This window comes from Accipiter gentilis, chromosome 8 (genome assembly GCF_929443795.1).
Source record: "Accipiter gentilis chromosome 8, bAccGen1.1, whole genome shotgun sequence".
Taxonomy (NCBI): Eukaryota; Metazoa; Chordata; class Aves; order Accipitriformes; family Accipitridae; genus Astur; species Astur gentilis.
The window spans coordinates 7184459-7210677 of NC_064887.1; the positions used below are offsets into that span (position 1 = coordinate 7184459).

General features: G+C 41.8%; 1 protein-coding gene across 3 annotated transcripts; it reads right to left on the minus strand.

The window, feature by feature from the left end:
* On the minus strand, window positions 1–25647 carry PODN (podocan). Of its 3 annotated transcripts, XM_049809190.1 has the most exons (12): window positions 25435–25647; window positions 24473–24598; window positions 21635–21894; window positions 19685–19778; window positions 18018–18082; window positions 14020–14129; window positions 11606–11762; window positions 9513–9628; window positions 6851–7508; window positions 4165–4313; window positions 2066–2267; window positions 1–706 (listed from the first exon to the last, which is right to left on the minus strand). In XM_049809190.1, the coding sequence occupies exons 2-11, from the start codon at window positions 24507–24509 to the stop codon at window positions 2099–2101; spliced, it is 1815 nt and encodes a 604-aa protein (XP_049665147.1). In that variant the 5' UTR covers window positions 24510–24598; window positions 25435–25647; the 3' UTR covers window positions 1–706; window positions 2066–2098. The 3 variants fall into 3 exon arrangements, with proteins under 3 accessions (XP_049665147.1, XP_049665148.1, XP_049665149.1); XM_049809191.1 differs by lacking the exon at window positions 24473–24598 and having other exon boundaries at window positions 25472–25647; XM_049809192.1 differs by lacking the exon at window positions 24473–24598.
* Window positions 25648–26219: the final 572 nt, after the last annotated feature.

Genomic DNA, 26219 nt, shown 5'->3' on the forward strand with positions numbered 1-26219 from the left:
TCAGCAAGACAGAAACTTTACCAGAGCTCTGGAAGGCAGACATACAGATTTTTTATATATATTCACAAGAGCAATTGTTTTATCTTAAAACCTTTCTAAAACAGGCATATACTGCAGGCTTTGGCAGTAGAGATAAAATATTATGGGATCCAGCCTTACTTTGTTTTTCTCATCCAAATATACACATTGTTATAACAGAGGAATAGTTGCATCCAGAATTACTACTGCTGCTTGATGACCAAAATGCCTCATATACTGCTCTACACATGAAACTACTGCAAATACCCATCTCACCTGATCAACAACAGCTTCTTTGGGGTGGAGGAAAAGAAAAGAAGCATATATATGGTTCACTTAAAATGCAGTGACAAAAACAGCATTTGAAGGCATGTGTTCAAAACAGTCCCATATTGTTATTACAGATGGAAACAGTGAAGGAAGAGAAACAGAAGAAACAAAAGCCAGCTTTTGTGAGTTCCAGAGCAATCCCTTATGATCCTGGGTCTTGTATAAGATGATTTGGAAGCTTTGGAAAGGCATTCAGGGTCTCTCCCTGAATAAGGCACTGTAACACACTGTCTTCCATGAGCCTGGCCCAGTGCCATGACAGTTTCTGCGTAATTCATTGCACGTTTTGCTAAGTGTTCTCTGTATGTCTATATAGATATATACACATAGACATATATGTAATTTTCCATATGCTTTCCTGCAAAACATCAGAAAAACAAAATCAATTACATAATGGAATACAGAATTCAGAATATGCTAAACTTAGTACCTGCTGACATGTCACACGTGCCCCAAACCAAACCAGAGATGTGTTGATTCGGAAGTAATATGTACTCTAAATCTGCAGATGTAAATTATTTCTTCTCTCACAAAAACTTCATACAGCCCAGCCAGGAGACGTCTAACGTCTGACTTTCTAAGTAGCTTCTGCCCTTTTCAAGCCCCATCATCTTTTCAGCATATTAGCACCATTCCTAGCAATTCCTTGTGTCATTCCCTACGACAAAATGTTAACTAGGGACAAAACTAAACATTTTTTTTCAAGTCTTAGAGTTTATATCTCCAAAAGTAGAGAGTAGTGTCTTGAACCTCATCATCTTCGAACATAAAATGCTTAAGAGATGCATCAAGCAGATCCCTTTTCTTCTTACAGAAAAATGCATATTCTTCAAACATAATTCTCCATCCTTTCTTCTGCAGTTGAAAAAAAAAAAAAAAGAGGTTCAACTACAGAGATTGAGTGGCTGGCCAAATTGTTTATGGAATACTGAGATCTTAATTTCAATTACCAGTCTGGAAGCAAAGTCAGCATCAATCACAACCTGTAACTGGCCAGAGACCTTCCAGTGAATCTGGTGAAGTGAACAATGAACCCTCACCAAGACTTAGCAGTAGCAAAAGCACAGGCTGTTGTGAGAACTGGCTATCCTGGACCAGGCATCAATCCAGCACTGCATACCACCTCCAAAAGTGACCTGAAGTACATATTCTTTCCATAAGAAATATGCCAATGATAGCATTATCTTCCCACTCTGAGTGGTCAGTGTTTTAAGGACTATTTGAGACAGAGGTTGTAATCTTAATGCCATGTTTAACAGACACCAATGGGTCTATCTTCCTTTAATTTGTCTAATTTTTTAAATCCATTTTCACATGGTCTTCTGCATCAGAAAGCTTCACAGCTTGTTCTTTGTTTTCCTTTTGAACCAGTTGCTTAAAAATATCATAAAATACCTTTTCATTTTTTGTTATCAGAATCAGTAAATAATGACCTTCATATTTACCTACTGTGTCTGCTGTGGCTATAAGCAGAAGCGACTATGAACAGCCCACTGCCTCTGATAAAACACAAATCTATACTGACCATTTCATTTTACAAAATAATGTATTTTCAACCCTTCTTGATTCTGCAATTCCCAGTCATGTTTTAGTGGAAGTCTTTGAGTCCAGGGCTCAGACACCCACTTGTTATGTTTTAATCATACTTGTAAATTGGAAGTATTTATACAAGAGTCTGAGAACTAGGTCCTTGATTTAACTAAACTACAGTTGTTACCTCACACATGATGCAATTGTGTGAGTTCACATTTTATCTCAGTTCTTCTTCCTCTTCCTCATCTTCCATTTCCTCTTCTGAGTCATCCTTATTCTTTGAACTGTTGCTGAATTCAAGGTTCCCTTCAATATCCAGCACCTGTAAGTGCTTTAGGTTTTGGAAGGTACTTTCCTTCAGTGCTCCAACTGCAATCTTATTAAACCTTTAAACAAACAAAAAGGCCTTCCTGTTAAAATAAACCCATTTTTATATCCAGCACAGAAATGAGGAGACTAGGAGGAAACCATTCTGCAGAGTTACTCTAACTTACACTGACCCAAGTTACTCTAACATTACACTGACCCACAACAGCACTCTAGGAGTACTGATTCCTCTGGATGGAAAAAGGAAGGGAAAGCAGGTGCCGATTAGCAAGCAGGTAAATGCAGTGACTGAAAAAAGTTTGCTGACAGCACTCTGTATCACCACAAAGGACCTTGCAGGAAAATATTGGGAAACATTAAGTATTTCCCACTGATTTCAAGTTCACTGATCAAGCTTTCAAAAAACTCCTACTTTTTTCTGCCCCAGCCCCTCTTCCCCCTTCTATAACTGTATTCTACAAGGAAAAAAAATCGTAATATTGGAATTCCTCCCCCACAGATTCTTTCTCTTGGTATTCTGCTTTCTCCTTCCCAGAGAGGAAAGGCATCTGCTCCATAGCCCACATTTCAAAGTGTAACATGATTTTTCATAAAATTCTGTGTCATCCCTGGATAGTTTAATTCTTCTCCCACAAAACTCAAAATACTGGTACAAAGTATCCCTTTAGAAACAAAGCAACATGCAATAATTTTTCATCTGTTATTTGGGTTTCCGGGAATATAAATAAACTAATCTGCAATTTAAGAACCTCTCACATATACTGCTTAGTATGTTGCTCTCGAACATGCTTAAAATCATATTCTGTCTAATATTCCAGATGTCTATTATGGTTTCACAGCATTGCAATGATTAATAGCCTCCTATTAAGAAATACAACTTAGCTTGAGTGGAGGTGCCTCCTAAATATGTTAGCAAAACAGTTTTGCAAATTCCTTTTTTCTCTTTATATAAAAATATAGAATGTGGTATGTGGTTTCTGGTTTGCATCCAAGCATTCACTAAAATCTCATAAATGTGAGCAGCTGAATAGACAGACTGCTCTAATTTACACCAGACTTTGTAATTTTATTTGCTTGGTATGGAATCACTCATCCAAAAAGGTATGCTTCAGAACTATTCAGAACTACAGAACAGTTTAGTTGCATACAGACAAAATAAGGCCATATTTAGTCTTGTGCAGCAGGCAGCCTAGGCTTTTTGAACACATACATTGGATCAGCTTAATCAAATACTCTGTAGAGGTTCATAAATGACTTGTAAGCAATATTTGCAATAATGTTCCATCAGATTAAAATTGAATATATTACGCGGCCAGATTCTTGCTTCACCACTTCTAGTATAAATCTCTGCTTGAATCAGTTACATTACTGTGAATTTACATTATATGTAATAAAGGTCAGTATCTGTCACCTAGAAAAACAAAGTCCTCATCCAACTGACAGAGTAGGGAAAAAAAAACAGAGAAGCTTCTAAACTTAGTTACATAACTGTCACAGTTGTAACTTGTCACCTGTTTCTGACAAAACTATGAAGTGAATGCACACAACTTCAAGATTAGTCATACGCACCTCACTAGAGGGGGATTTTGTCAAAATCCAGGGCTAACAGACACAGGCGAAGCTGTAGTTCTACAAGTAAACTGTAGACTGTAAACTTTTAGCTCACAGCTGAATGTTGGAATATGACATAATGTTAAACATTAATTTCCCAGAATTTCTAACATGCCTAATCCATTCTAATAAGCACATAAAAGACAAACTCTCCGAACAGAAAGAGCTTATTATGTGTATCCATGTCTTCTCTAAGCAAATGAAAATAGTTTCATCATGCATTACTATAAACCAAAGTTGCTTATTTAGAACGTTAGGATTTTAAACACTTTCTAAAAAGTAAGCAGTTATAAAGTGGATGAAGAAGAAGAAATTTTGTGTGTTGAAGTGGAAACTTGACCTTACCTGAGGTAAATCCCCTTTATTTTGGGCGTGGATTCAAAAGCATTCTCTGAAACTGTTGTGATCTTGTTGTTCTGAAGGTACAGATATTCCAGAGATTCTGGCAGGCCTGATGGGATAGAAGTCAGCTGGTTGCCAGCCATGTCTAGTGACTGCAAGGAAGAGTCAACAAGGGGTCAAATAAATAATTGAATTTAAATATTAGCAGCACTCCAAAAAGGTATTTGACAACAAATGAGCTTTCAAAGGCTGGCTCTATGCACACATACCCCTTCCTTTGGAAGTTTATCCATTCTTTTTAATATATATATATACACACATACACATAAGTCTATAAAAATACATATATATGCACTTATAAAAAACTTAGTATGGTAACAGTGCAGAAGTGAGATGTTTATGCAAAGCTTATCCAGGATTTGTTGCGTTTGAAAATCATCTGGAAACAGGCTTTATTTTTCAGATGGTACTTTGCTGAGTCTGCTTCAGAACATCTCCCTTCTGGTGAGGTCAGGAAAATGACAAACACCATGTATACAGTGGACATTGCAAATTGTGAGCCATGCAGAAAGGTTCAGTTTGAGTTTACAGTGGAAAACTGAAGTGATATTTATTATAGCATAAACTAATTTAATCTACCTTTTAATTTGCATCAAGGTAAGTGTGGCCATGACAATTCTGCTCTCTTACATTACTATTTAGCATCATGATTTCACATGAGACACCATGCTGTTTTGTTTAGGAGTTCCAGCATTTCTTTATCTCTGTCCTCGGGCTTTAGCCCATGCCTGCTTTAAGTGAATTAAAAGCAGACTGGGTTTCAGATATGCATGGGAATTCCTTGAAAGCTGCTACTGCAAACACTTCACTACCTAAGGTTAGTGACTAGTTATAGTTACACATAAAAACACATGAAAGTATTCTAACATGGACAATGTATGAAGACATCAAGACTAAAGGCCATGATCATTTCTCAGATGAATTTTATGCAAGAAAATGGATCAACAGAAGTGTTGTTTTATCCTGTATTGTAGCATTTTCATAGCACCAAGCTGACACACTAGTTACAGATTATTCAAAGCTACACTTCTGCAAATGATTGTCATGATTTCAGTGGTTTTATTCTCCACATAACCCCAGTCTGGCAAACAATTATGTAAATGTCTAGCTTTGCAATTGCAGTCTTCAGTGATTTCCATGGAAACAGTGTGGACTGAAGTGTATGCTAAGTACACGTAGGATCAGGATCTTACATGATGGTTATTTGTCAAATCCACTCCAGTGCACCAACTCAACCTATTTCACAGTTAAGCCCTTAATGATAAAAAAGATTCATATGTACTATCATGGAAATAACTAACAAGTAGTAACGCTGTTCCAGAAAAAAGCAACAGCCAACAATGCACCGTTAGTCTAACAGAATTTTAAGTATGTGCTATTACCTTTAACCTTGTTTAATATGAACAGGGTTTGCTGTGGGGTAGGTTCAACTGAAGGGCCAATGTTTGATTCAGCAACATGTTACTCTGGCTTGACACTGACTACAAGGGAGTGCCAGTAGAATAAAAGTAACGTGAAGTAGCTACGAATCAGGCCTGTCAAGAAGGAGAGCTTGTCATTCCAACCAACAACTAAAGCTAACACACACACACACATACACACACGCATATATCACTGAGGGACCAAACAAATGCAAAATGTATTATTAAAGCCATGGACCAAATCTGCAGCTGATGCAAACCAACAGCTCTACAGATGCTGTTGCTGCATTGCTGATTCACATTAACTGAAAAACAAGCTATTGTTCATTCCCAGAAACAACAGAAAGAGAAATGTTCACATAGATAAATGTTTGGATTGTCTGAAAACACACTGGGGGCCAGTGTGACATATGCTCCATGTCCCTTATGCCTGATCTCTGAGGCATACAAACTTTGCCTGTACAGTGACCTAACCATATGCACCCTAGATGGTTGCCATATGACATAGGTAATACCTTTTACTGCAGGAAACAGGCTGTTGCCTAAAAGGAAATGCAGACAAATCCTTCAGCCAGCGTAACAATTCTGAAAGGTCATTTGGCACAGCATAAATGTGATTGTTCCTGCCTGCCTTATGGTTTGTGTTTAACTTTCTCCAACAATTAAGCAAACGAGAAGACTGCTGATTGAATCCAGACCTCCTAGCTGCTATCCAGGTGCCTTAGCCAGCTGAGCTGCTAAATCCTACAGCTTGGCCTGTCTGACTATAAGCTGATGTGGGGGCTTTGAGAATTAAGAGCGTTTTTGTTTATGCATTCCTTCCTCCTGCTGTCTCTCTTCAGAGCTGATTTTAAATCTTTTGGGAGACAAGCTATTTAAAAGGCATAATTTCAGTTTTAATGACAGCATTCACTAATGTTTATCTGAAAATATAGGACACCGTTAGGGTTCAGAAACAAAGATGTTTTTACATTTCCCAATATCAGCAGTACACGGTGGACCACCACCCTGGTCAGCAGTGGCAGGTACCCACCTCTGGCACAACAGCACATCACTTCTACTCTAGAAACAGAGGGTGCAGCACTTGCAATGCAAGCCCAGAACATGAGAACCAAGCACATCTAGTATTGGTGCTGTACAAATTGGCTTAGGCAGACAGACAACGACATCAGCATTACCAAAACAAGTAGAGAAGATGGTGTTTCTACCTGGAGACTGCTGAGTTCTCTCCATGCTCTCGAATAAATTGAATTTACTTTCAGTTTATTGTTGCTCAAATACAGTTCCCGCAGCTTTGTCATCCCAGACAAAGTCCCTTTTGGGATGATGCTTATCTCGTTCTCCTTCAGCTTCAGAATCTGCAAGTTCTTTGGAAAGCCAAAGGGCACCGTGTGGAGATTGTTTCCAGAAAGATCCAAGGACTTTAGTTGCCTCAGTTTACGGAAGGCCTCCCGATGGATCTGGGGACTTTTGAGCTTGTTGTAGCTCAGGTTCAGCTCTTCAAGGAAGTAAGTGGTAGCAAAGTCATTCCTGTTAATCTCAGAGATCTGGTTATGAAGGATCATAAGTGTTTTCACTCGTCGGGGGAGCCCACTGGGAATTCTTTCCAGCATGTTGTTGTACAGGTGGACAGTGTGCAGCTTCTTTAAGCCCTGGAAGGCTAATGGGTGAATACCTCGGGCTTTTAATTTGTTATTGTGGAGCAGAAGGTACTCCAGGTTCTTAATTTGGGTCAGGACATCTCTGCCAATCACCTTAATTGCATTCTTCTCCAGGTGGAGGAGGACAATGTTTCGAGGTAAACCACTTGGGATTTGTGAGAGGTTATTGCTGGACAAATCCAGATATTCAAGACTAGACAATTTCCTTGGGAAAGCAGGAAAGAAAACACTCTCCATTTAGATTCTGCAAGGTGAAACAATAACCAACTTGCCCTAGGATTTTACAATCTTTGCTTTAGAGTCTTTTTACCCAGCACAGCTCCCACTACTGCCTTTCTTTGTCTCATGATATGGCTGATGTGGACAGCAAAACAGGGAGCTCCTACACTGCCATGAGGGATTAGGACCAGGCATTGCCATTGCTCCCCAGCCACACTAGCAAGAGAACTTGCTAGAGTCCACAGACATCCAAACTGCCAACGGGCTGAGACCTGAGATCAGTTTTGCAGTCCCCTGTTCTCTCATTTGACACCACAGATAGCAACATATGAGCAATTTCAGTGAACAAATACTACAAGAAAGATGCCGTGGGAGCACCATTAGAACATAGAATTTAGCCCTTGCTTTCAAAGAAATATAGCCTGAGCATGAGTGATTTTTGTCTCTCTGAAAGTGTATATTGAAATTGAAAAGCAGGTCTGCTTTTTAGATGACAAAATGTTACTCTTATGAAAAGTAGGAATGCTAATTCAATGTCCTAGGCTAAGGTAGTGAACTTCTGACCCTCCAGCATTATGGAAGTGAGTCAGGGCTAGAGCTGCTTTGTGTAAGCTACTGAATCTGGATTCCACAGACTCAGTTGAGGCTAAAATAAATCCTCAGACCAGCCCCTTATACCAACTGGATGAGGATCAATGGTATTATATGCCAGGACTGAGGAGCCCTGTATTCCCTTGTATTTCAAGTCAGTTTCTCAGTTCAAATGAGACTTCTAATCTGCATGGCACTAGTAACCCACTGCAGATGACTAGAAAGTTTTCAGGAAATGGGAGAACTAATGCATTACAGGCATTACTTATTGGTTACTACACTGCTATTCACAACTATCCAAACATGCTCTGAATGAGCAAATATACTCTTTGGGTAAATCACTTCATTGCTGCAAGCCGTAACGTTTCCCTGGCTTGGGCACATCTCAGTAGCACTATGCTGTGCTGTACAGAGCTATCATGAGAGCAAGGAGCAATATCCACCCCCTCTGCTGACTGTAACTGGTGCCTTAGCTATAGCCACTGTACTCTGTTCATCAAAATCTTAACAGAAATGATATGTCCAACATGATCTGCAGGCAGACACAACACAGCTATGGCAAATTACTAAGGGAGGTTTCTGGGAGTGGGAAGTGGAAAAGGAAAGCACGGTTTGATACATTTTCATGTCTGGAGACCAGAAAATTTACAGAATTAATTTATGGGCAGGACAGATTATGTGATCTGGATTTTCATGTAGAACAAAGGCAGCACCCAGTGCAAGCAGAGACACAAATGTTAACTTTTTGAAGTGCTAAGTTCCAGGCTAAATTTAGGACAGCCAAAGGCTATTCCTGTTGCACTGGTTTGTAGCAAAGCTTTTGCAGCCATCTGGCTATTGAGCAGCACCACTGCATCCCTGCCTACTGCAGCAATCATCTGCACTGGGGTACAGCTGTGCCAGATGAATTCAAATCTGTGTATCTGTGGCTGCTTTCAGGTCACCCTCACAGAAACACAGAAGTGGCTTTAGCAAAGATGGACGTCTGGCCTTAACTTCCAGTCAACTGTCCCTCAAACTGGCAAGTCCCAAGTAACCTCACTTTTGAGTGGTTTGGAAGAACAGAGACCAGCTTTCAACATTGTTCTAGGTGGCCTTTTTCCAGAAGGCACTTAATACCTGGTGTGATTGGGTCTGTGGCAATCAGGGAGTGATGCAATCTGTTCAGTGTCTTTTGTTTAAAAGTATTCTGCAGTATGAATTCAAACCACTCACCCAGGCCTTTGCTTTTGAATGGCAGCATCTGAATCTTAAGACTTTTCATAAAGACTTAGCAGAGAAATGCATAACGTCATGCAGCTTTTAATAAATGTACTTTTTAAGATGTACTTTGTTCAGTAGGTGTACTACTGTACCAGAGGAGGTAGACAGAGATACAAACTACAGATCTCAATCTCACCAGAAAGTTTCGTTGTCCATTCCTTCATTAGTCAAGTAGTTATTCTGTAAATACAGCTCCCGCAGACCTGTAAGTTCACTGAAGGCTCCTTTGGGAATCTTCTCTAGCTTGTTGTTCTAGAGTCACCAGAAGCATAAAGCACATTATTTAGCGTGAAACAACATACGACATTCAGGTTCTGCTCAACTAGCACCAGGCCATTAAACTTCAAAAGGGATAGACATAAGATATTTCAGTGGGCATTATACTTCTGCTTAAGAAATAAATACAAATACTAGACTGAAATATTACAACCTATTTTTATTGATTCCCCATGGAATCTTTGGGCTAAGGAGTTAGAATTTCCCCCCCGCCCCCTGGACAGTTTTATTTTGCGTTCATAGTCCTTCCACCTTTGTGCAAATGTATAATGTAATCTAGGCAACTACCTCTGGAGTTTGCTCAAAATTCCTGGATTTTCTAAGACAGATTTCACCATAAAGAAGAATTAGGTTGGAAGCTGGGAACCAGCCATCCTTCCAGCATTAATGGCCTTCCAAAAAGTACAGTTCCTGCAGTGTAGATTCCAAAATAATTACTCCCATTGCCTTAGTGTGGCTTTGGAGTAGCCAGCAGGCAGACACGAGCAAAATATAAAACTAAATTCCACTTAGAAATTCCATACAGGAACTGTAGGAATTATAAAAGGATATATAAAACACTGACACTGAAACTGTTAAAATTCCCACAACCCACATATATACAATAACGTGATGGCCAGACTAGACTAGATTCACGTGCCAACTAATATAAAGTGGATGACACCACAGACAGATTTGGCTGAGTGTCTCAATTAATAGTGAAAGAAAAAAAAAAAGATCTGTCACATCTAAAGTACACCTTTTGGACACTTTTGGTCTACTATTGGCTGTCTCTCCTTTCTCATTGTCCTGTTTTTTTCCCAGTCAAAATATCAAGGTAAATGTTACTACTGACAGGCGGTGTACTTGAAAACAAAATGCTCGTTTCTCTCTACAGCTCCTCTGCCCTTAACACAACTGGTAACAGCAGGGAAGGATATGGGTTCAAAGTGTAGTCCTCAAAGTCTGAGACCCCTTTAGGAGATATGATTACCTATAAATGGCAATAAAATGCAAGGGACTAGTAACTTCACACTTTGCACGGAAATTCCAGCAATTTAAAGGATGAGGCTGTTTGCCTTTTCTTCAAGCTGGAGAAGCCTGTTTTCTAGAAGACTTTAATGGGAAATAGCGGTGAAACCTTCAAGGGAAAAGAAAGCTGGGAGGCAACACAGAACTGCCTAAGTCCAGGGGCTGATAACAGACTCCAGTCTACACATGTCCAAGGAGCTGTCAACACTAGGAGCAAGCGGAACCAGGACTCCCTACCGCTGCAAGCTCTCCCGTTGTTAACAAGGCTGAGATCTCTAGCACAGACATGATGAAGTGCTTTTATCGAAATCAGATGACACAGAATTAAAAATGCTGGAGACTAGTTAATACCACAACTTCTGCTATTGCACTATTGCTGGAGAAGTTGTAGCAGTAAAGAATCACTGATCCAAATTTTCTCTGTGCTGTCTGAATTGCCAGTTCAGTAGCAAACAGAAATCACTGATGCTAGAAAACAGTAGTCTATGTGAAATGAGTTATTGAGCAAAGCCAGTACGTAGTGGGTAAGCAGCTGTCAGGAAAAACAGCATCATCAGTGGCAAACTTAACTGGGAGGCCAATCACTGGATGGCCATGGAGAATGATCTACCTTCTTGTACTAATATGTATTAATATCATTATATACAGGGAACAGAACAACAATGCTACCACACAGGCGTTTGCAATACATTCCCCTGAAACACAGAAAAGCATTTTTGTCCCCTGTGAGCATTTTGGTGTTTTGCAAAAACACACTGTTACTCATGAAAAAAGTAAGGACATGGGAGACAGCTACTGTTGAGGATATAGCAGATGAGACTTAAAATGGGCCTGGGAATGTTTCCAAGTGCACTGAAATGGCCTGGCTGTGTGGTTTGAATCCCACACAAACACAGTACTTTGTCACAATCGTAAAGGAATACAAAACCTTGCTGTCATTACCTTTAAGTGTAATTTAAATAGTGCTGGAGGGAGATTCTTTGGAACATACTTCAAGAAATTGCTGGACATAATGAGTATCTCCACATTATCAGAGCCATTGAACATATTATCAGGTAACCCAGCATCTGAAAGTTTGTTGTTATGAAGATACACAGATCTGTTGGAAGGAGAAAAAAGACGAAGTCAAACAGAGAGTGAGATCTGGGTCTTCCTGTTTACCAAGAGAAACCTGTTCAAAAATTATATTTCAATATTTTCTTCTTTCCTTGAGATAATTAGATTTGTTTTGAAAATTTGCCCTTTCATTTAGCAAGGGATATAGATGCAAAACAAAATGGTTGGTCCAAATACTCTCTGAAATTTAGGTCTATTCAAAATCCAAACCTGCATGTGAATATAAATTTCACAAGTAGCCTTATCTTCTTCACAAGAAACTAAGTGCAAGTCTGGGATTGTTCAGCGCTTTGAAACAAAGAATGTCAGTGTGGTGGCCTCACTGGAGAGGGTTAAAACTCATATCTGATTAGTAGATATGCCCCCAATTTTAACTTCTATTTGGAATCAAATCTGGGCTTCTTGGCCTTGCAAAATCAACCTCTTAAGAAAGGGGCATCTCTCACCCCTCCATTCTTTCTGCTCCCATGAAGGCTGGAGATACCCCAGGAAACAGTTTCTCTCCTACTAGAACTCAGAAAGGTGTAGAGTAATGACAGGAAGAGAGCAGATTTACTCAGTCTGGAAGAATTTTGTTTTCTAATGAACCTTTGAGGTAGGGAGAAAGAGGGCTTCTTATTTTCCCTTTATCCTTCTTACTTTTCAACTTTAATATTCACAGAAGAGTTTCTCCAATCAGATTCTTAAAAATGGATTCATTCTTTCTTACACGGGCTTTAATTCTGTATAAAACAATGGACCCTTATGAAGTTATTCCTCTTTTTCATTGGCTTAATTGCTAAATGAATTAATTTGACTTTAACAAAAGAAATTATAGGATTTTACTGACTTTGATTACCTCTTCCTTTCCTGTGTTTACCCCAAGATGCAGCAGGCAGCTAAAATTGTAGAGACAGGTTAAAACTGCAAAAAGGCACAGTGTCAAAGTGTGCTCTTTTAACTTGTTCATGGATTCTCTACCAGTTGCAGAGGACTTGGCAACATCTTTCTGGAAGGAAGGAAAGGCTCAGTATGGAAACAGAGTCATGTGATCACACACTCCAGGGAGTTCAGAGCCACACTGAAAATATTGTTCACCCTGCATGGTCAGCTGTACTTTTAACTCATAAATATTTGCCTTTCTGAAAACCTTGCTTTCCAAATAATCAGTCTGAGACCGTGAACTCTGCCGGGGGCAAATAAACCAACTGAAACAACTTTGTTAGGATTTTATATCAGCAATCTTGGAAATCAATGAGTTACTATTCTGACTAAAATTAGTGTTGGTATAGGAGAGTGCAAAAATCACTTCAGAAGAGTGCAAGAATTTTAATATAAAAACACGGCAGCTTCTGCAACTCAGATTAAGGAAGAACACATGTATAAATCTATCTTCTTTCATGACGAGATATTGCCAGAAATCAGTGAGTGACTCAGCCTTTTCAGCTACCAAGAGCCTGTGAGACTAAAGGCCTAGTAAGTACAGAGTAGCTTCAGCTCTCAACTAATTCAGTGGGAATAGAGAGTTCTTCAGTTCATCACAAGACTGGGCTGTAGGAGCTACACTGCGTCAGCTATTATTAACCGCTTCCAAACTTGGGATTTGTAAATTGCTACCAATAGAGTCTGAGATGTCTTTGCAGGATTTAGATGCTGCAGTGTCTATATCGATTACTCAAAATGCCTTTGGAAAAGACTGTATCTCACAGGAGGTGGTCTATGAGCATCTGCGTTTGAGATGGGCCAATGTGCTGAACTGGATCCAGCTGAGAAAACCACAACCTGAAACTAGCAGAGACCTTTGAAACCAGACCTGAGGGTATGAACCACTTCTGAAGGTGCTAAAGTGCTTAGCTGTAATATAGTTGAGTTACACACAACTGCACTGAGTACTGTACTGTCAACCTGATTCAATTTTTTTAAATGAATGGACTATAATAAAACTAGGGATTTCTAAACAGTTAATCTCCATTTTGAGAAACCAAACCTGTTCCTTTCAACTCGTAACTGATACACAAATGAAATGGAGACAATTTAATTTTTATCTATGCAAAAGTGCCTGGCAGCTAGTAAAAGCCCTTGGAATGTGTTTGTCTGAGAGCTTATTTAATCTTTCATGCTGAGAATAACAAACAGTCAGCTTCTTTCCAAAAAACGTAAGTAGGCAATAATATGTTTTAGCCAGATAGTTTCTTATCACCCACCAACTGCATCCAAGCAGTGGCAGAACACTATTATTGTTTTACTTCCCGATCCCTTACCTCAAGTTTGGTTTCTGTCCAAATGTGAGCCCATATATCTTAGTGAGATAATTGGCTGCAAAATCTGCACTGATCAAGGTATTTGGTAGGAATTTCGGAGCCACTGTTAGCTGTAAAAGAAATATACAGGGGAATTCCAACTAAATGCAACAAATGTTTTAACCAAGTATTAGACTAGCAACAAAGTACTTTGAAATTTATTTTCTCTAAACAGGCAAAAATAAATTAAACTGAATGCAGATTGTATGAACGAAAACAAATTGTCCTCACTCACTAATCTCTCCAGGAAGGAGACAGACTTTTGCTCCAAGATATATGAATGTTTGTTTTGGTTGGAAGAGTCCTGTCTCTTTTTGGTGGAAGAAATCAGGAAATTGTTATTCAGAGAGCAAACACTTTGCTTATTATTGTTCCTAGTTCCTCAGTCTGCTGTGCCAAAAAAATCCAACCCACCTCACAGTGGCCTACTACTTACTCTCTTATGAAAGTATACTGTGGGGGGGAAGTGTCACTTCATATGTCTGTTCCAACATTCCATCCATGTACAATGATCTTATCAATGGAGGGTTCAGGTTCCCAAAGGACAGGGATGCTTCTGAGCCAAATGATGGAATATTAAATGGAACTTCAAAGCAAAGACCTACTGTACAGGGATACTTTGTTCATTAAACAAGTGATGTATCAGAAACAAAATACAGAAAGGTCCTGTCTCCAAAACTTTATAGCTGATGAGAGGTATAGAATTTGATGTGTTTGCTCTTAGTCTGTTGCTATTTTTATAACTTAATTTAAAAAATAATGCTTGTAACATCTGCATCTGAACAAAAATTGGTGGAGTGAAAACTAATGATCCAAACCGCTCAGTTTTACAGAGCATCCAGATAATACAATAGCTAGGTTCACTGAGTGGCTGCTAATAGCAAAGTCATTCACCTAGAAACCAAGAATACAGGTTACAATACAGGCTGGAGGACAGTTTTCTGGAAAGCGTAAACCCAGAAGATTTATGCATCAAGATTAAGCCCTTGGAAAACAACTTATTAACAGAATGCTGTAATAGATACAACCCTTGAGTACAGAAGCAGAAGATTACTGAATTGCAGTAGGCAGGTGCAATCACCATGGTTACAGATGTTAGCTATAGTACTAATGAGACCACTCATGATATTTTATGTACACTCTGAAGAGCTCTGGAGAGAACATCTTTTCTAGGGAGATACTGAATTCTTTGTCATCTAAAGCTTTGAGAACAGGATGGGAAAGTCTGGGCCTAATACAGTCCTGTTTTTTAAAAGATGAAAGTACATTATTTACTGTTTTTCATTTTCACCTGTGCCAAAACCTCCATCCTTAAGCTGTCTTAATTGTTTAATGGTCACAAACACAAAGAAAGATCTTTCCCACAAATCACGCTCCTATCAGCATTTCCAGATAGTACATAAGCAGTGGAAATAGGCATTCTACATACTACTACAGTTGCGATACTGCTCTTGGCTTTACCAGTAATCTCTCACCTCCTGATCTGGGAGATAGGATTTCAGGGAAGTGGATAAAGGCACTCGTCTCTGACTAGGAAGGTCTGACAGTGCCTCAGAAAGAAAGAAGTCTCGACTGTGACACAATATTGAGAATTCAGACACAGGAAACAGACCTAATCACTTTCATACACAGTGGCACATTAAAGCTTTTCTCTTGAAACACCGTCTGTTAGGTCATAACTTTTATACAAAACAAAGGGCATGGCTCAGATATGTGAAATGAGAGACATCAGAACCACAAAAAAGAGACAGGAGAAAGAGAAGTTTCATCCAAAAAGATTTTTCACTTGCTCAGGACTTTGCTTTGGCATTTCAGCACTTAGTCATGAGACTCATGTCTTCACTAGTTGACTGCTTGAAGGATTAATGCTGGATTGTTGTAACTGTTAGCAAAAATAAAGTTGACTGAGTAGCTTTGTCTAGTATATTGCCTAGTAAGTAGCAATCTGCATTTCTCCAGCTGCAATTTTCTTGCAGCTTTACTGCTGGATCTTCCTTTCCATATGGCAGACAGTGTTTCTCCACTGTTAACTAATGAGTTAACCAATGAACTCGGGTTATACAAAAGTTATTACCAGTTTTGGAAAAAGTTTTCTTGCTTATAACAAAAGTTTTCTTGCTTATATAAACAGAAGTACTGGATCCAGGTGAATCCCATATCACCTGGGGGATACAGGGAAATGTAAAACCTTCTGTCACCGAAATCACCAGCTTAAAGTAAATAATAATGACAGCTCAGGACCTGGTCTACAGTTTGGTGGAAGAGATTTCTGTTATTAACAAGGCTTACTGTGGATACTCTGTGATAGATACAAATTATGAGACTGGGGTGAAAAACTAAAAAGGACAATACACCATCCATTCTTTACTTGAAGTACTTGTTACTCATAAGCCACAGAAGGCTTTTAGTCTACTATGATATTTCTTTTCTCCGACCAACTATGAAAGATAATTTAGCTACATCTGATGGGATCACAATTGAAGATAAAGCAGCATTAAGATAATCCATAAAACAAGGAGCAAACTACCAGCAAATCCCTGCTCTCCTCCAGACACCACAGTTACTTGATCTGCAGTGTTTCCTGCTGCAGAGTGGATGCAGTTTGAAGCCAATCTGGTTTGTCCTGGCTTGTGATTTATAAAGAAATGTGTTATTTTTGTGGGTCCACAACTTCTCACTATAACTAGTTCTGACATTCGCTGATGTTTGCATTTTCTTTTGGGATCCTTTTCTCTCTGCAGTAAAGCCAGAAAAACCAAACACTTTGTTTTGTCACACAGGGAAAATTGGAGTGCAAAGTTCTGGAATATTAGTCACAGTCTGGCTTGTTCCTTTTTATGGAGTTATTAACTGCCAAGATTGTTATATGGAAATGGTGCTTGAAAGGGAGAAAAGAACACAATGTTACTGTACTAAGGAATGGGTTCTATTCTCAGTCACTCCATACAGAAATCTATGGAGTGATTCTGGATATGTCTTGGCCTGACTGAAACCTGAATGTGGCCACATGTATATAAACAAAACATCAAAAGGTCACAGATTTTAAGAGGATAATAAAATATATATATACAGACATGCATATAAAGAGAGAGAGAGACAGAGAGGGGGGGGATGGAAGGGCACGGTTTTGTAGACAAAAGAAGCTCTGCCTGACGTTTTAACTTATATTTTTCTGCGGGATCCCAGTTTCTTCTGTGGCAAATATTTGTGGATGATCACTGGGGATAACGAAAGCCATAGCGGAAACCACCCAGGTGTAAGGGTATGTGAGAAATTATTTCATTTCCTAGCCTTGGCAGGAAAGATGTGCTTCTGTCATGACATCCAACTCAGGTCATTAATAGGAAAGCACCTAGGACCTTCTTCATTAAAAAAGAAATTCAACTTCCGCCACTGCAGCTAAAACAATAAATTCATAACTTGCACAGCTTCACTGTGTGTGGGTATCCTCGCCCCTCATAAAACCTAGTAAGAATGGGAGTCAGGGAAAACTGGATAGCTTTTTACAGATCTTGATGGCTCAAACACAGGTAATTGGGATGTGTTTGTTCTCAAATTTTTCAACCAGCCTCATCCAATGAGATATGCAGCATTTCACATCATTACCCCACAGCTTATTTGCGTACAGGCAGCTACCAAATCTGCATGCAGCTGATCCAAAGCCTGCTGAAGACAGTGGTAATTTATAAATGCAGGGGCTTTCTGTACCTCCCTACACACACAAGAGAAACCTTTCACCAGTTGCACAAATACATAAGTGTTCAAAATATACCGGCATGTGTACCCTTTAACTTTTTAGCACACTGATTGTCTTGACCTTATATGAACCTACATTAGAATATCAATTTAGCAAAATCATACATACATAGGATATGTATTGTAAAAAAATTGAAGACTTGCTTGTTTAACTTTCAGAACTTGATTAGAAAAGACCTCTGAGAGCCTTGTGAGACTCTTACCTTATTGTTTGCCAGGTACAGGTAATTCAGGTTCTCCAGATGCTCAAATGCTTCCTCTGGCAACCCTTAAAAACAGGAATAACTCATCAGTGACATTGGCACCTTATTGCCTCTGAGTGAAAATACCAGAGGGTAGCTTTCTCCCTCTGGTAATATCTTTAATATGAGATTTAAATATTTTTCATTGCTACTCAAACAATCTGACTCAGATCTATTGTTGTCTTTATTTTATTTTTTTTCAATTAAAAAAACCAACCACAGACTGTTAAGAGCAATGGAAGACCATTAAAAATCCAAAGCATGCAAGATTTGTGGCCAACCCCACTGGCAAGGGTCAGGTACAGAGCTGTGTAGATTTGCTGTACAGCTGGTTATTGGTGCTCACAGCAACCACGCCATCTGAGAAGTTTCTTTTGTCATTTGCTCATAAATCTGCAAATCATTTTTCTTGGAAGGACATAATCTGACGTTGTTTAATGATCACATCAATCTGATCTATGACCACAATGTTGCCAAAATAACACCAGCATCTGCATGTCATAACCCTTCTCTTGTTCTGCTCCCCCAGAATCCAGGCAGCCACACAGTAACCAGCTCAGAGAGCTGATCCAACTCGGAGCTTACCCTCCCCCAATACTTATTAATTTTCAGCTGAATCACTCCACATCCAGCTGATCACACAAGCACAATTGCTGTCACAATGGAAAGGCTGCAAATAACATTTTCACCTGGCACTTGATAACCATAAGTCAAAGGTGAAGCTATTTCCCATGTCAAAACATATTGGAAACTCAGGGCTGCAGTGAAGCTTGTGAGAGAAACATCAAGCCCCAAAGGTAATAATGTCAAAGTCCGAATCTGTTAAGCGCAGCCTTCCTTGTACTATGTAAGAGTGCTATGTTTTGGGTCGCATGCAAGGTCCCACATTCTCAATGAAGGCTGTTCTCCATCATTGCAATAAGGATAGCAGCAGCATTCAGAGCAACTGGGTGACACACAAGTTAACAACAATTCTATCTTTTTGTATTGCATATCCTCCTCACTTACTATTTACTCCAATTCCTCTGTTTCTTTTGCTTTCCTTGCTAACTCCTTGTGAAGTTTCCCTAATAAGCATATGACTTAGCAAGCAAAACCTGCCTACAAAAATCAAAATGGTTTTAGAAGAAGGGTAGAAGTTCCCTTATTTGCAATATATATTACTTGTATTCATACCAAATTTGACAAGGACTGAACTGGACTAAACTGCACTGACTGACTGACTAGGCTGAACTAAACGAGTGGATTAAGAAACAAGGTCAGTCAGAAGGAAATCATTCAGCATGTAGACATTTCTGGTTCTCAAGTGCATTGCATTGATGTGCCTGTGGGACCGGAGGGAGTTTCCTGGATGAGAAGATCTTGAGCCACAGTACACAGTGCTGCTGCCAGGTCTCCTCCACTGGTTCAGTAATGCTGCATTCTTATACACTGAGTATTATGTTTCTGATGATAAAGTGCCTCCATGATCTGTGTGACAGCCAAAGGAGTGAGGCTTATAGCTAACCACTCCAACCGAGTCAATCCATCACTCTGTGGCTTTCCTTATCAGCTGTCACTGTCCTCATTGCTCAAGCTGGTGTTGTGGAGGCACAGGCTCTGTCCACTTCACAGCTCTGCCAGCTTACCTTTTGAAGTTAGCCTGTTATTTTGCAAATTGAGAGTTTCTAGTCTGTAAAGACGAGCAAGCTCTTCTGGAAAGATTTCTTCTATCTGGTTATTCTAAGAAAAAGGAGAGTATTAATCATCAGCAAAGCTATCCAAGAAGAATCCCAATAAACCCAGACTGGGAACTCCAATAAAATTTGGAAATGAACCCACCATGTCAAATCATTGTCAAGACTTCTCTCTGAAATAAGCCAAGCTCAGATCTCAAACCCAAGACTTTCAAACCCAGCAGCATTGGAAGGCATGAACCAAGTTTCGTAGCTTGTGCTCATCTCCAGAAATATCCAGCTTATGAACCAGTAGCGCACAAAGAGTGTGATTATGCCTGGCAAGGCCTATAATCCATCTGCCACAGCCAAACCTCGTAGCTGCAGCAAAGCATTTGCTACAAGGTTGGCACTGTGGATTTCCAAGTTTATTACTTCTGTTATTTACATGTTGTTTTAAAAACAACTCGTCACGGGCAGGGAGAGTCAAATTGGGCTCATTTTCTCTGGTTCTACTGTCAGGGGTGACTGCCATCAGATATTCATTAGCATGCTGACTAACATTTTGACCATTAATGAGTGATTCTAGTGTTTTAGCACCTAGGGGACCAGTCAAGGACCCACTGTGCTGGAAGCCAGGCCAATACACAGAAAGTGACAGCTGCTGCTCCAAAAAGCTTCTTTGCTTTTAGCAGTAGAGGCTGGAGCCATGGCGAGCTCGCGCCTGGGACAGATCTGCTGAGGAAGATACCAGCTTACGCTACAGTTTTTCTAAATACGCTGCACTTGGATGGAAAGCTCTGAACAAAACCTGCATTTCATCCATTGAACAGAATTGGCAAATAGGAGCAGTAAACAAAAAGCAGTTGGTTAAGGGCCAAAGAGGCGTTGAAAAGCCTGGAACTACTGCCACCGCTCAGAGGAGGGACGGACACGGAGCTGCCACGCTCCAGCGCTGCCCACGTCCTCAGGTGTCAGAGCACAGGCTGGGAAAGGACGCCTGCCCAAACGCTGGTCATAGGGATCCATTAACTAACAGCAGAGCACGGAAACCTGCGGACAGTCCAGGACAGGGTGCTGCTTCTACCTGAAGCGTGGATCTCATAACTTCACACGCCTTTATCCTGACAAGACATGATGTCTCTGCAGCAGACCATTTGCCGCAGCCATGACGTTAGCCTCCTGGCTCCAGGCAGCCCAGCAAGCACCAGCACCAGGCAACGCCTGTCACTCTGACGGATGGCTTCGGCCATGTTACGCCTGCTCCTTGGTGAGCCCGTGTGCTGCAGGGAGAGACGGGACGCTGGGGGACACCGTTTGGGTCTGTGTCTGGACTGGTGCACTGCGTTTACGACGCTTTAACTAACGCGTAGTGCTGCCAGAAAAATTCTCATTAGTGAAGTAATCTGGCCGGCCCTCGTCAAAGACGCCTTAGAAGGAAAGGCCTTCACCAGAAAGAGTCACTATTAGCTCGGACGAAAATTCTCCTCTTGGGGGTGGGAGAGAGCGAGGAGAGGAACTCCCCACCTTTCTCCCTCCCCGGATCTGTGAGGAGACAATTCCTGCCCCCCATCCAGGAGCGACATTCGCCTCTTGGGGCCGGGAGAGAGCGAGGAGAGGAACTTCCCACCTTTCTCCCTCCCTGGATCTGTGAGGAGACAGCCCCTGCCCCCCTCCAGGAGCGACATTCGCCTCTTGGGGCTAAGAGAGAGCGAGGAGAGGAACTCCCCACCTTTCTCCCTCCCCGCATCTGTGAGGAGACAGCCCCTGCCCCCCTCCAGGAGCGACCGTCGAGCGCAGGCGCCGTGCCTGCCGCCCCTCCCGCTTCCGGCGCGGGAAGGAGCCGGCTGCCGGCGGAGGCAGGGACAGGGGCCGCCGCGGCCCGGTACTCGCTCACCCGCGGCCGGGTCTCGGCTCCCTTACCTGCAGGGAGAGGTGGTTGGTCCGCTCCGGCAGCAGGAGCGGGAACTCCTTCAGGTCGATGCCTCCGCAGTCCACGACGCCCTCCTGGGTGCAGCCGCAGTCGCGGGGGCAGGCGGGGACCGGGCCGTGCGGCCTCCGCCGCTCGGGGGAGCCCTCGGGGAAGTCGTTGTCGGCGACCGCCGGCGGCGGGCGGGCGGCGGCGCAGCCCAGCGCCAGGAGCCCCAGCGCCAGCAGCGCCCGGCCGCCGGCCGGCATCGCCCCTGAAAGGCGAGAGCACGGCGCGGGCTCAGGGCCCCGGCGGCGGCGGCAGCGCCAGGGCCCGGCCCGCCTCGGCGCACACACGCACGGACGGACGGACGGACCCCGGCCCCGCCGCAGCTCCCGCCCGGGGGCCGCGGGAGCCTGAGGCGCCAGCCCCGCCGCCGCCGCCGCCCTGCGTCCCCCCGCTTTCCCTGGGTGCTTTTCAGCTCCTTTCGAGGCGGTTTGGGGAGCGGGGTGAGGCCGAGGAGCGCTGCCCGGCCCCGGGCAGCCAGCCTGGCGCTGACCCGCCCGCGGGACCCCGGCTACGGCCTGGCAGCACCCCCGCACCGTCCCCGACACCTCCAGCTATTTCTTGCTTTTTTTTAAACATTGAGAAACGCCAGATGATCCCGGAGATTTATAGAGGAGGTTTTGCAGTGTGATTTCTGTGTAACTGTTGGTCGTACTGTTTCCTCGCAGCTGTGCATAGGGAAGAAGCTGGTTAATGCAAACAAGGTACGCTGGAAAAGGGTGACTCACGCTCTCAGGATGCTTCTCGGAGGGGCTGCTTCACATGCATCGAACAATAACAAAATCTCACGGCTACTGAAAACAAAATGGGCTTCCTATTGATTTTGGACAGTGCTGATCTGAACCTTAGAGGCCTGGCTAACGTTCAGCTTTTATCTTCCCGGCAGCAGGTTAAAATAATTCGAACAGAAGTTGAATATCTACTGGACCAGCCAGCTGGCCCTAATCCAGCTCCTTCGGTCTCATCTGTTGCCCTTCTCAGATTTCATACATAATCATTTGCAGTAAGGGCTGGTAATGGCTTGCCTTTTATCCTTTGGGCTATTCCTCACAGAAGTATTCAACAGTGATGAGAAACTGTTATTTAGGCTGACCTTTTCAGGTGAAAAAGCACAATGGACTCATGACCTTAATATGAAATAAGTACTCAGTTCACCTCTGCCAGCCCAGGTTCCTTCTTTGCGTTGGAAACAATAACATCTCCAGAGCCAGACTGGCAGCCGTCAGAACTGGCACATCTCCATTTACATCCACGGGGCTTTGCTGCTTTGCACCAGCTTAAACTCTCTCTGGGGCTTTCATAGACTTTAGGTGCTTGGGAAGCATTGGAGAGATCCTGCTCTCAGTCACAGTCATGAAAATCTTAAATTTCTTTAAACACTGACTTACACTTGAAGAAATGGGAGAAGGTGGGACTACAGGACAGAGCATCCGGAGACATGGATGGTTTTGCTTTGGTCCTGATCTTTGCTACCTACCCACATACTGGGTGATTTTAAGCATTGAACATTGTTTGCTTGATCCCTCTTCCCCTTGCTCCACTATTTCACAGCTTTCATATCTGTCAAAGCTGAGTATAATGAAATCAATCTCCTTTATAAAACATTCCAGAGATCAGATGGTGTTCCTTATATGGCAGCTAGATATTAATAGTGAGATCAAAATTGGCCATATGAGTATGCCAACAGTGGATTACTAAAATCCTTAGTATTTGGTGACCTAATCTCAGAAAATATTTCAGAAACCTTAGAGAAAATAATCTCAGAAAGTATGATATATCAGATCTCTAACAAAGTATTCTTATATGTCAGCTTATCCTTACAGATACTTACAAAAGAAACTGAATAAAAAAAATCCTTTTTATAATGCAGGTCACAACCAGCCCTGCTGTAACAATACCAACACTGTTCCCATAGCACACAGTTACATCATGGTTGGTATTGGGCTCTATAGATTTGCACATATATAGCTGAAAAGATGTTAAAAAATTAACATGAAATATTGTTTCTATTGCACACTAGAATTTCTGAGGCAATCTCACCCCATTGTCATCAATATGCGTGTTTCTGCTACAATGCATTTGAAGTGAATGCTGCTCTGGTGCCACAGGGAGACACTTTGGGTACAGAAACATCTGCTTGCATCTGGAGTGCAGGCAGTAAAAACCAGGCAAGATTTTTATTTTCTTTTAGTTCAAAGTCTGAAGTAACTCACTCCATTTCAACCCATTCCCATGGGCCTGATCCAAAGCCTTATTAAGAAACCTTACTAACGGAGTAGCTCAAAACCCACTAGAAAGAGTCAGTCCTCTTCCCTTGCTGTCAGTGGGCTTTGGATCGGGTCCTTCCACCCGAAGACTGAAGTTATACTGAAACCAGCTCAGGGTTTTCTGTGGTTGCATCTTTCTGAGTCCAGACAGAACCACTACTGATTTCTGCACTTTGCTGCCACACAGCACCACAGGCAGAATGCTACAAAAGGCACAGTCTCAAGAAGTAAGCTGAAGTTTCAGGAGTTACTGTATGCTTCTCGGTGATTACAGTTACCTCAATAAACAACAGAATCATGCTCAAAATGTCTCATCTCTGTATCTATTATTCTCCACACACATTCTCACTGGACACACACACACAGGTGGAAAAACATCCTCTCCTTCAATATCAACAGGTTAACTGAATTTGTTACTTACATTGAATATCCTTTCTAAAAGCTGCAGCTGAAAGGGAAGCTGCTGGATGTTGTCTGAGAATCCAGCTTTTTAAAAAAATAAAGTGCTGGAAAACTCACCTTTGCTGTCAGAAATCAGATGAATGGAGAAGAACATTTCTCTTGCCCCCACAGGCTCCCTCGGCTCATGCCATGTCAGTTACACGCGCTGAGCTCAGAGCGAGTCTCCCCTTTCCAAGCCAGATCCTTTCCAGATGTGAGCAGCAGAATTAGAGAGAGTAATAGGCAACCTTCTACCAACGAGAGTTTCCTGCACTTCCCAACGAAATCGGAGAGGAATTTTCCAAAGTCACCATATGGGAAAATGTGAGTAGGAAAGAGGAAGCAGCTATAGTCTGAATATAAAGACCTGGGGAAGAAACAATCTGCCATTGCTTTTTGTCAACACAGTTTGCAAGATCCATGAGAGATGCCAAAAGAAAGCATGCTGGAATTGACAGAAGAGAAACAGAGACGGCGTGTGCTTTAGCATTTCACTGCCGGATACCGGAGCTGCACTATCTGTTACGAGATCTTTAATTTTAGCGGCATTCAACACAAAATCTGAATTCCAGGTGGGAATGCCCTCCCATTCCCTGGGGGTCTGGTTCAAATTACCCACAAACAGGCAGATCAGCAGTTTCTCCTGCATTTCGTCTCCCACTCCTTTAAATCCCCCCTGGTTTTCAACCCATCAACTGATATTCAGGGACCAGGGATAGATAAACTGAAACTACAAATGTCTTAGAGGCAAAGTCCCCAGATTTGATATAACACCCCATCTACCCAATCTCTTTTTTTTTATCTTCTAAGCCCAATATTATAGCACTAAACATGAAAACAACCCTCCACCACACATACACACACACTCTCCACCCCCCTACCCCCACCCCCAAGAAATGTTTAGCCCAGAAGCCTCACATTTCAAAAAGAGAGGAACATACTGTTTATAACACAGTATGGTCTAAGTGCAGCAATACTTCCAAGAAAGCAACGCAGCTTTTTGTCACTGACAGCAGTTACTGTTTTAAATATAAAGCCACCTGTTTTGTGAATGTTCCGCAGCGCTCCGTACAGTACCTCCACAAAACCTGCAGAGGATCTGTCCTCACCAAGAACACGATCTTCTTGCTGAATTCCAAAAAAGGGACACTGATTCTTTCCTCTTGAGTCCAGCTGAACTAAAGTCTAAAGCAATTAAGTTATTTCCTCTCTCTCTTCTTCCAGGCTCATATCAACTGGAACTGATCCCCCTCTGTGCCACGTGTAAGTTTCAGAAGTTAGTGTGGGAAGTGTGTTTTTACTAAACCAAAATAAAAACAAAACAAAGCTGGCTGCTTTTTCTTAGTGATTCAGAGATCCATGATGCATTTGCCTTCTACACTTTGTATGTTACAGTACCCTGAGTTCATACAACAAAATTTACATAGTGTTTTCAAAGGAGGAGAAAAGAAGCACGCTTATGTTGGGGGACCACCCCATCTTACCCCATTCTGCAGAGAGACAGAAGAGTGGGGTGATCACCTGGCTCACTATTGATGCCAGAGCAGCCCACAAGGGAGAGAAGAGAGCAGGATTCAACCTTTCCCAGGAGTGCATTTTTATCTGTGTTTTTGTTGTATAAGTATAGTACTTAGCTGTCATGTAGCATCTAGAGGTACTATGGGACATTATAAAAAGAGAGATATTATGCCTCCTTTAGTGGGGAAAGAGAGGCACACAAGCGTCATAGCCAACCCAGGACTGTCCAGCAGGACAAAGCCAGTACTAGAAACCAGATATCCCACGTGCAAAGGTTAACACTTACATCCTTACACTATGCAACAAA